Source organism: Columba livia, chromosome 2 (assembly GCF_036013475.1).
Source record: "Columba livia isolate bColLiv1 breed racing homer chromosome 2, bColLiv1.pat.W.v2, whole genome shotgun sequence".
Taxonomy (NCBI): domain Eukaryota; kingdom Metazoa; phylum Chordata; class Aves; order Columbiformes; family Columbidae; genus Columba; species Columba livia.
Genome location: NC_088603.1, coordinates 118,796,637 through 118,808,671, shown reverse-complemented (window position 1 = coordinate 118,808,671; position 12,035 = coordinate 118,796,637). Strand labels below are relative to the sequence as shown.

Sequence of the window (12,035 nt, the reverse complement as noted above, 5' to 3'; positions counted from 1 at the left end):
TGAAGAAATGCAGAAAGAGGGGAAAGGTTAGGGTTTAATAGTTACTACCTGCTGATACAGTTATTTTATTGCTCTTATTCAAATAATTGTTCATTTTCATTTCTTAATGGAAGGTGGATAACAAATATACCCAATTTTCTAACTATAGGACAGTGGTCACCTACAGCAGTGCAGTTTATTACATACAGTGCTCTGCCAGCGTGTTTGTCTTGCTTTAGGCATCAGAGAGCAGAACAAACCAGAGAGCAAGAAACAAATCAGAGACCACAAATAAAGCTGATCTCTGAGCCTTCAGTACTGTCTTATGAACCAGATGATATTTACATACAGCTTGTTATTTCTGCCATATTGTAGACTCAGACAGACATCAATAAGCAACTTTTCACACTGCTCTGAACACCCAGCAGATGGTAATTTTATTCCAGTACCAACATCTGCCCATTAGCACAAGCCACTCATTGGCTTCAGCCACACCCTCCAACAGCAAGAGACTCAAGGACAGACCTTGGGTGGTTTAATCCTCTATAGGGACTTCCATTTGGTTTATCTAATGACATTGCATTTCCCCTTCCAAAGCCTCAAGAACACTCTGTTTTCTCCTTTAGTCTACATCTGTCAAAAGCCTGACACTTCAGTGCTTCACACTCAGAGAAGGGTTTTGAGTCTTAACTTTTTTAGAATTAATTGCATTCCCCATATCCATCAGAAGAGATTTCTTGGAGAAATAAATTAGGCCAATAAACTGATATACCGCTTAAATTCTGTTTGAACAGAACAGGCAAGAAACAGAAAGTGGAGAGACTCAGGCTATTTTCCATCATGTGAAATAGAAAGACATCTCAGGGGACCAGGGATACAAATGGATATAAACCAAGCTTCTTTCAGCTTGCACACGGAGGTATCACCAGTACAGGACAAGAACACTATTCCTAAGCCAGCCCACTGTCATCCTTCCTCTTTAACCCTTGCAAGGCAGTGTAACTGAGAGGTAAAAATACAGAAGGAATGATAAAAATACAGAATGACCCAGAGACAAAACATACTGTAGGAAGATGTTATTCCCTTTCCCACATATAGAGCACCCTGAGGCCAGCAGGCTGGGGACACATTATGCTTACAAAGACGTGGGAGACAGAAAGCTGTGGGAAGGCAAGTCATAAGGCTGGTCCTTGTACTTGCCAAGGAAAATGTCACCACATCTACCGTTTGCCGCAAAGAGCTGAGGATGAGGGTCAAGTGTCAGCATGGGGGGTAGAAAGAGGCAGCCAAGAAAGAAGAGGTGAGCAGATGCCTGTGGGGTCTGCCATGAGAACAAAAAAAACAAAGAAAAAGAAAAGCGTCTTACAAACCTGTTCACTACAAGTCCCACATTCATAACTGTTTCCAAATGGAAGGCTGTGTGAAAAGCCAAAGCAAACATTCTCAATTCTTTTTGAACCCATCAGACAATCTAGGGAAAAATATGTGCATTTTATGGTTTGAGGGCACAACCTTTTAATTATGTTTTTGCATTGTCATGTCCAAGATCTTTTTTCTCCTCAAAAATTAATATTTCCTCAAGCAATGCAGCTATTTTTCTTGGATGAACATGAATTGAAACACAATCTGCTTCTGCAGAGAGAGGCGCAGAAGAGTTATAACATGACACCTAGGGGAATTCGGAACACATTGCAATGCAATCCTCATCATTTTCCTAGTGCCTTTTCAACCGATTTTCCTACGGTTCTCTTTAACAGTTTCCAGCTATTGTTTTGCATGTGCTGTACATGCATGCTCAGGGAGGCATTTAAAGAAAAAAAAGAACAAGTGCAGGTAATGTGGAAGGCAGGAGAAACTAAAGCAAATAAAACGTAGGTTTTTTTCTCTCTATTGGACGTGAATGAAACGCAGTTCTGTCATCCAAGACCAGCAAGTGTTCTGGCACATAATCACTTCTCACTTCCCTGCAATGAAGCATGGCCTCATGAGCACAAATCTAAGGAAGATGTCAATCAACTGCTTTTGCCACTAAGGAGTTATATCTGCAGCAAGACCTTAAAGTAACGGTTTACAAATAATACTTAAAATAAAACTTATTGAGCCATTGCAAGAAAATTCAGGCCAACTCTGGAAAAGACATAGATTTAATAGTAATTTGGGCTCTCAAAAAACTTACACCTAGTGTTCAGGCACCAACATTTTCCCCTTCAAGTCTTACAGACTTAGTAAGCTGGCCAACAAATCATACAGTAAGGTTCAAAAGATGCATAACAGCAATGATAAAAGCAAAAATACCAGAGTGAATTTGTACTTAATCATAGTATCACAGAACATCCTGAGCTGGAAAGGACCCACAAGGATCATCGAGTCTGACTCCTGTCCCTGTATATGACAACCCCACAGTTCACACCATGTGTCTGAGGGTGTTGTCCAGTCTCTTCTTGAACACTGTCAGACTTGGGGCCGTGACACCTCCCTGGGGAGCCTGTTCCAGTGCTCCACCACCCTCTGGGTGAATAAACTCTTCCTAATGTCCAACCTAAACCTCCCCTGGCACATCTTCCTGCCATTCCCTCAGGTTCTGTCACTGGTCTCCAGAGAGAAGAGATTGGCATCTGCTCCTTCCTCCTCCTCCCTTTCTAGCTGTGATGAGGTCTCCTCTCAGTCTCCTCCAGGCTGAACAAACCAAGTGACTTTAGCTGCTCCTCCTACAGCTTCCTCTCCAAACCCTTCACCAACTTCATAGCCTCTTCTGGACACTCTCCAGTAGTTTTATATTCTTTTTATCCTGTGTTTCCCAGACCTGCACCCCGTGCTCCAGGTGAGGCCGCACCAGTGCAGAGCAGAGTGGAACAATCACCCCCCTCGCCCGGCTGGCAATGCTGTGCTTGATGCACCCAGGACACGGCTGGCCCTCTTGGCTGCCAGGGCACAATGTTGGCTCATGTTCAACTTGCCATCAACCAGAACCCCCAGATCCCTCTCTGCAGAGCTGCTCTGCAGCAACTTGTCCCCTGGTCTGTATGTACTGCCAGGGTTGCCATGAATGAATAAGTGCTAAAGTACCAAGAGGACACTGAAGTAGGGTTTTTTCCATAATCAATCTAATTATTATTTCACAACAGATAAGTTTTTATGCACACATACCACCTTTCAAGCTAAAACATTTAAAAAAAAAAAAATGCTTTCTACATAATTTACACAACCTATCACTAAAATGAACCCAGTTCTGAGCAAGTGACGGTAAACAGCTACTTTATCAAACACTGCGCAACAGCATACTAGGAGGGAAAATCCTGGCTTGGTCACTCCATGTGAATTCTGACATCTGCAAAGATTTTAATGAGATCCTTTTGGGCAAAGCCAGTCAGACAGCCAAGACTGGGTTTAGTCATGGGTGAAATTTCCACACACAGTAACACTCATAGGATGTGAATGTCCTGCTGTGGAAGGGTGAAAGCTTCCCCCTGTGACCTCAACATCACTTCTCTGTTGACTAAGCTGAATTTCAGCTGCATCTTACAACTCACCGTTCCCAGGTGTTGCAACCGGGGAGAGCAAAGAACATCCTCTCCAATTGTAAGACTATTATTTGCCAATCCTTTAGCTTTCAGATATTTGCCTAGAAAGTATTGCAGCACGGACTCAAATTGTTCTGTTATAAATGGAGAGGGGCAGGAAAAAGAAATATGAAATGTGTTCCAAGGGGATCTCAAAATATTGAGATCTATAAGGCATAAATTCACCAGAGAAACCTGGGAGCCTTCTCATTGCATCACTTGCCTATACTACTGAAAATCCTTCATTTATGCCATCCAGAAGGCCAGATTCAGTCTCAGAATAAAAAGGTTCATTGCACAAGGCCCTCGGCCCCAACAGAAGTCAATTCACAAGCCAAGCAGTGTGATCTACTGTCTTTTTTTGTAATCCAGTAGGAAAAACGTTAGCATATTCTGTTTTCTTGTTTGTAAACCACTGACACCGTTATCATTTTTGTAACCCCCCAAAAAATTAAAAAATAGGAAAAGGGATAGTCAGTTTTCTCAGTCAAAGTGTTATTTCCAAACTCACACTTCACAAATAAAAGGTCCCACAAAAAGAAAATTCTTTAGACAAGCTAGAAGTAGCCAGGCCAATAATATAATTTTCTGTGTTTCAATGTGCATGGGCTACCAATCATTCATCTAGTTCGTTTAACTGCAGCAGCAAAAGCTCAACTTAACCTTGGCCACAATAATCCCTGAAAACATACTTACCATTATCACAGTGAGGGAGATGGTTAGCCTTGACACACCGCTGAAAAAGGAGGCAGCTCCAACAGCAGCAAAGAGACCTGGATCAATCCATGCTCCATATTCATTAGTTTGAACACCAAAAATGGAAACAAGGATCAAACCGATTATCCTGCCATACAAAGCTCCTGTGTACCTGTACGCAAGAAGAAAAAGACCAGTCCTCTTGCCATGCTAGTTTTTTCTCAAAATGCTTCTAATATTATGCTGATTCCAGGTTAATTTTGTCAACTTCCATAGTAACTGCTTTCCCAAGAAAAGTTATTGCATGAGCATTTACTTAGTGCCGAACACAAGCACAAAAATGCCAGATTTACCATACTTTGAAGACAAAGGGCTTAGAGTATGTATTTTTTGAAGTTCTTCAAAGCCAAATGAGAATGAACTTTATGGGTATACAGTCAAAAGCATAGGTCACAAACATATACACTTGGATATTTCAGATAAAAAGCCTGGACTTCTAGAGTTCTAGCCTTATATAATTTCTTCAAATTAAATCTACCTGCACCCCATAAAGCTGGCAAGCAAAATATTACAGCCATCTAACCAATGGGCAAAATGGAGTAAGAGCTATTAATGACCTGCCCAAAGCCAAGTAGAGATGAAGCTGTGAAGAGAACCCAGGAGTCCTCAAACCAACCATATGCTACACTGAAAAGCAAAACAACCCAAAATTGAGCACAGTTGGGCATGTAATTGCTGGCATCAGATACAGCATTTCATTTCATATGCATGGAATAAAATATACAGATCAGCCAATGAAATGGATTTATACAGAAATTCACCTTCCAGAAATTGTGAATTTTTATTATTATTTATTCAATAGACATAGGTATGATACATACTATCTGATTTGGGGAGCATCACCTTGCACCATTTCATAACTTTTTCCCATTTATTCATTAAATTGATTCATTCTATTGATGGATGCAGTTCTATTAGTTCTAGCGTTGTTATAAAAATTAGGTTATCAGGTCAGAAACAAACATGAGAGGTGGCTGACAGACTTGACTATCAATATCTATTCAGCCAAATACATCATGTTTCACCAAACATTGCATATTAAAAAACGAGTTAGACAACAGTTTGGGGAGGGTAGGAGGCAAATACTCAGAGGTAGGGCAAAGGCAGAAGGCTGCACACACAACTGTATTTCTTAGAATTTTTCCAGTATTTAAATTGCATTTTGCTGGATACTCACTCTCCAACCATGTCTTCTTGCTTACTGAACATTAAACTTTTCGACATTACTGTAAGAACTTTGCTCTGGTCTACCACAGCTTTCTAAAAGTACAACAAAAGACCTAACTACAGTTTTCTCCAAAGTCTAGGGTGCTGATGTCCAAGATTAAGATTCAGGCTATTATATGCATAAGAAACAGATGAAAAGTCTGGATCTGAACCCATATTTCTACAGTTACAGAGATGAAGGCAGCAGCCAAGACTCACTCTGGGTCCCCAAAGGATTTGAACAATCTATACTTGTAAAGTACACAGGTTTGGCTATGGTCCTTCCACAGCTATTCTCAGATGATTTTTCTTTATTCTCTTCCACAATTTCAGCATCTCTTTCCAAGCAAACCATCCTGTTCCACCTATATAACCTCCTTCAAGCAATTATAGCTTTGTTATTGCCAAGCTTTCAGCTTACAATTGTTGCTACTCAACATGGGCCTTTTGTATAGGAAGCTTAAACCAAGAAGGGTGAAGCTTACAGCATAGGAATGACCAGGCCACTGGCAACAGCAGAACCTGCTGTCCAGCAGCTGAGGATGAAATAAAATGCCAATGCAGTGCAGAGGGATGCGTATCCAAATTCTTCATGAGTCCCACGTTTAAAAAGATACGTGATCCCTTGCTTCCCGTTTTCGACTAGAAGCGCAGCAGCTGCAACACAGAGGAAGAGATTTGGGGAAATACAAAACATTAAAAGGATCCTTTATGAAAACACATGGTAGTGGCAGTTCTCATGTGGTAGTTCTTGTTTGCCTAAAACTGATAAAAAAATCAGCAAAGTACATAGACCAGTTAACTGGAGTTTACAGGACAGCTTCAGCATCTGGAGCACTTTCAGGAAAACAAGAAACATTTCTTCTTACCAGTCTGGTCTGTGTGATGTTAGTCTTAATATAAACAAGGAGAACCTACAGCTATTTAAACCAAAGAAAGGCAATTGTACTACTTCAGTAGGGCTCTTACCCCATTCCTCTCAGAGGTAATAACTGAGGAACTTGCCAGCATATTTGGCTCAAATATGGAAATTAGTTCTGATATATCTCTCAAAAGGGAGCACTAGATTACTCTGAAGAAAACCTACATTATGCAAAAATATACTCAAATATCACCTCAAGTTATATAAATTCACTTTATTGCCAGGTATCAATCCCCTTACCTTGATTGAAGGTTTGATTAGAATATCTGACTCCATCTGGACCAACCCACGTGCTTGATGAACAGCTATATTCTGAAATTTCCCTCTTGAACTGATTTATGCTTAAATAATAAAACAAACAAACAAACAAATTAAATGGGTGAACATAAGTTCCCTTTGTGCCTGTACAGAATGCATCTACTAGACATAATTTTTTCGCATACTTTCCTTTACATCTCCCAATTAAGTTGTTATATTAACTAATAAATCTAGTTTACTAGATCAGTTTATTAATTGTTCTACTAAATGTTTATTAAAGCTCATACTCCTCTGCATAAACCTCCTGCTGCTGAAACCCAAAATTTCCAGAACTGGGATCACATTACACTGCCTAAAACTAGAAAACAGGGGAAAAAAATCCAAGATGCCCATCCTGGAGTTGATCTCCTTGCCCATACATATCATTGTAACTCCATAAAATAGGATCAGCAGACCAAAAATTTATCATTCCTGACAAATCTTTCTGTGGGTAAGCACAGCATCCCAAGCTCACAGATGTATTTGAAGTTAGCAATCTTTGCACAGGAGAGTGCCATGGAGAGCAGGAAGGACTTAGAGATTTCCTCTCCTACAGCAGCACAGGCTCTACCAAAACCACACCTAAAAAATGTTTGTCCAACATGTTCTTAAAGCTCTCCTTCAGTAAATACTGGCACCAGGTATTTCAACATCTTGCAACTTAGACTGCCAGCTATCACGCTGACCATGACCAGCCTTTCTGTACAGCACTACTATTCCTGGACACTGTCTCAATCTCTGGCATCTGGAGCAATTGCACCCTCCAAGCTGGCAGAACTTCCTTCTTCCCATTTGGAAAGCACCCAGCATGTTTTGGACATTGCCACAACCTAAACAGTAACAATATAAACTCTGTTTCTGGAACAAAGAGCAGGAGATCTGTGGTATTTGATCCACCTAATGCCTGCTCGGAACTACGCAGAAAACTCAAGATGCAGCCAACAATTAGTGCAAGAAAATTTCTTCCAGATCCCAGATTGGCAACCAAAGGAACACAAGATACTTCCCAATCTTGTATTTTGCTTTTTCATTAGTTCAACCACTCAAACAATAACATATTCTAAATTCATTATGGTCAATAAAAAATAATAAACTTAATTACTCCATCCTGCTTTAGAACTCATATAGTTGTGCAACCCACTGGTAACAGAACCTAAAATTCTATATCAATGTCTTTACTACCAGCAGAGGACTGCACACACAAAAACCAGTACACCTGAGAGGCAATTTGAAGCTCGCAGAAATGCCAAAATAACAGAGAGAAACAATAAAAGCAATGGTTTTTTTTACAATTAAAATGCATGGTTGAGCAAGAAGAACAAAGCACAGAGGATGGAGATGTAGGGCTTGTTTACACACAGGGTTTTGTACCACTAACACTTCCCATTTCAGATCAGTGTATTTAGTCGAGATTAATTTCTCCCTGGTGTGGATGAGAGGACTGCACTACAACGCTGCAGGGATGCAGGTGCTGCTTCAAGACCTGCTAAGGGAAGAAGCCCATCACTTCTTTACGTCCTTCTCCTGCCTCCCCATGACCTCCTATTCCTCTTTCTCCCAGGATTATAAAGCTCTGCTGAAGGTGCTACAAAATGCTACTGAAAGCACTGTTCTAGTATAAATTTATGAGGATAAGCTATGCTAAAAGGAAGCACCTTCATACTGGTATAGCCACATACAGCACTACCTGGAGATGCAGCTCTTGTACTCTCATGGTTTAAAAGAAAAAACACACACTTCACCAAGCTGGATCAGTACAGAAGACAAAACTAAGTATCTTACCGTTTTTCTGTTATATAGTTCTTATTGAATATCCTAAAGTGGCAAGGGTGTCTGTTACTAACCTATTGGATCTTCAAATGTTAATGATATTTACCTGTCTCTGGAGCAGTAAGAACCTCAGATTATACTGAGATTAGCCCAATCTAAATGATCCTAACTAAAATCTCACAACTGCAATCATAATTCCCTTTTTAAATTTCTAAGAATGGGGGAACAGTGAACAAGCTTCTTTTCCACATTTAGTCTTGCACCTTATTACAAGCTCACTAGGGACTTCATCACTACCTTCAGCATATGCATGGTCTTGCAAAGTCCATGGCAATTTGATGCTTAATTCCCTTCAGACTGATCCATTTTCAACAGGATGTACTGTCTGTAACTTGTAGCCACACCAAATGAAAAATTGGCATGAAGACCATTTAGACCCTAGGTTGGATCAGCCTCGCTATTTTTGATTCAGAGACAGACAAAGCCATGAAATTATCATGGTTTCATATGTTTTTCCTTTAGAGAAAACCTACTTTTGTTTTGAAAAATAACATTTTGCAAGCATTTAGTCTTTAAAATAAGAAAGGATGTCAGGGTGAAGAAATAGGCTTTTCCTGTAGCAATCTAAATACCCATACTTACCAAGTCCTGGTACTAAGTAAGTAACAAAGTTTGCTTTTATAAGGAATATGTAAATATATATTATAGCAAGCAATACTGAGCCAGGTATTGCAAGTCAAACAACAGTCTAGAATTGGTGGCAAAAATGGGAAAGTATGTCTGCTTTCTATATACTTCAATAAGATGTTCAGACTCTTGCCACCTATGGTAAGTTAGTCCGTATTTACTGTTCTGCCCACTTGGAACTAGGAATTCATAATTTTACAAATTACAAAACTACAAGTTGGTAGTAAACTTTTGTAATGACTGTGAAATCAAGCTGTCATTTAACCTCAAACTGAGCAATATTTTTTTCTATTTCCTTTGGATTCCTCATAGGTATTTCTCAAGAAAGAACTTGGACTGCAAAACCTGTATCAGATTCAAGGATCTCTTCAACTGCATCACCCCTAGAATCCCTAGCCATTCAGCCACATATTCCCTGCCTGGTTATTAACAAAATTTTTGTCATTTTAAGTCCCAGGATTACAGCTTGTGCTGTAGTGGCATGCTCCTTTGATGTCTTACCTATTAGTGTTCTTACATAGATGATTGATCAAATCATGTCCCTCTGACAATACTGTTGACTGAAGCTAAGAATTAGAAGATTAAGTGTGATTCTTGTATCTACATGAATTCATTTTAAACATTCAGTTCTGATGCACTGTCAAATTTTTCCATCCCAAATCCTTTTAACAACTAACCGGGGTAAATGGTTAATAATTGTATTTACATAGATATGCTCCTGGTGACTCTGCCTACTTACATTTCTGAGTTGTTGCTCAGCTGGTAGTTTCTCACGCTTATGACTGGAGTGCAAGAAAAGAAATATGGCAAATACACTGTAACAGTCGTCGTACATACCTGCGGGTATTGACATAAGTAAATAGATTATCGTGAGATGTAGAAATAGACCAAAAAAAAAAGGAAGAAAAGTGTCTAAGATCAGCAGCGCCAGCAGTTACCACAAGGGATTTGTCCTTTTGTCTTGCTCACATATCCCGGAAGATCAGCATTTGCTCCTAAGCAGCCACTGATGCCCAGATTCACCCCATCTACATTCAGGGACTCAGCTGTTGCAACCAGAGGACTGAGCTTCAACTCTGCAGCCACCAGAGAGCCACCTCTCCCTCCGGAGAGAAAGATCTGCAGCACTCGAGGTGCTCTACGTGTGCCCAGCCTCCCCACCACGTTCCATGTTCAGTCAGAGCTCCTCGCAGGCCACCAGCCCAACACTGCAGCCTTTGCACAACAAGGACTTGGGATCTACATGTTTTACATTAAGCACTAAGTTTTTTGGTTGGTACCTAAAATTATGCTGTGTGCCAAAAACAATCCACTGCTTCATTTTAAGTTACTTCCTGATTTATGCAAATTTGAAGTCCCTGGTCAGTATGAACAGATGAAGACTTGTTTCTAATTTGTAAGCTTATTGCTTCCCTTACCTTTTAAGGAGGATGTTACAAAAGGACTAATATTCAATTAATCAACAGAAAGAAGTTCCTAGACATCCTAGCAATACTAGACAAGTATAATGACTAAAGCAGATTGCATACTATACGGTAGAGACACAGACATTGCAACCCAAATGGATGAACAGAATTTATCTGACCCCTCTACTAGTTTTCCATATGCCCATTTTGAAGTAAACATGAATCAAACCAAAACGTTTGAAAGAGAGCACAGCGGAAGGTGTTTTCACTGGCTGCTTTGCATTCACCAAAAGCAAAAGAAGTTTTTACAAGACATGACTGTGTTTCAATTTTATGTATTTTTTCAACATAAAATAGGTCAATGTAACGCAGTTATATTTCATTGAAAATTCATGTTAAGTTTTTCAACTTAGTTGAGATCAATTTACATTTCTAAACAAATTAAGACACACACACACACACACACACAAAACAAAAGAAAAAAAATAGAAAATATTTCAGTAGGCATCTGGAGAGAAATTGCTAGAACACACAACCGTAATAAAAACATATACTCCAAGCACAAGGTTTCATGCACACCATGAATTGTTATAAAACTGCTCAGGTAGCACATTTATAGAAATCCTCAAGCTGAGATTCAGCTGTGTGCATTTGTGACAATTTCTCAGACAATCATATCTCAAGTCTTTGTTTCCCTGTATCTCAAAGATTATAAGCTTATGAGCAGAGTGCATCTACAAAAGACAGATGAAACTGGGAGTAGTTCAGTCTTCATAAAGCTTAGGTCAGGTTTTGTTTCTGAAAACTTAACTCTGGGACAGTTCAAACCCAGGTCAAGTTTTTGCCAAGGCCCAAAGTCCAAAAGGAGCTAAGAGCACAGCTAGCCTGGAGCCAGTGGCTACATATATAAAGCAGTAGCCTATCTTCACAGCTAAGTAGAAAAAAAAGTAGTCCTCTCAAGTAACCTTTTAAAGTTTTGACAGCTTAATATATAAGCATATATGCATATATCCTTAAATTGTCCACCCTGCCCACGGAAACACTGAGCTTTTGGAATAGAAGCATTAGTCAATGTGATAAAAAAATTAGAAAAAGAAAGATAGCTCTGCCAGATTCTTGGCCAAACATTATCTACATTGTGATTTCCTCACGGAGAGAAAGGTGATGAATTGAGGAGAAGCAAACGCAGGCCAAGGGGCAGAAGGGCACTTAGGAAGACAGCTTAGCCTAATCTATGGGCTGAAGATTAGATACTCAATTCCAGTCAAAGGAATGGTACTCCGGGTTATGTTGCGGGTGTGGAAGATACCGTGATGGGTTCTTTCCAAGTTTAAATGCAGACTGGTTTATACAAGATTATTTTTGGTTAAAGTCACTGTGACAGAGTTTCTTTCAGTTGCTTAATAATGTGAGCTTCTTAAAAACAACAAAAAAAAAATGTGTGGCTCTCAG

At 39.7% G+C, this 12,035-nt stretch overlaps 1 protein-coding gene across 2 annotated transcripts in view; it reads right to left on the bottom strand.

The window, feature by feature from the left end:
* The window catches only part of LOC102085612 (chloride channel protein C), an 89,298-nt gene that overhangs the window by 49,705 nt on the left and 27,558 nt on the right, over positions 1 to 12,035 (bottom strand). For both annotated transcript variants that reach the window (XM_065053490.1, XM_065053491.1), the window contains 4 exons: positions 9,917 to 10,014; positions 6,664 to 6,764; positions 5,987 to 6,158; positions 4,236 to 4,407 (listed from right to left, as the gene is read on the bottom strand). In XM_065053490.1, coding sequence (XP_064909562.1) covers positions 4,236 to 4,407; positions 5,987 to 6,158; positions 6,664 to 6,764; positions 9,917 to 10,014 — 543 coding nt within the window. The remainder of the gene's footprint in view (positions 1 to 4,235; positions 4,408 to 5,986; positions 6,159 to 6,663; positions 6,765 to 9,916; positions 10,015 to 12,035) is intronic.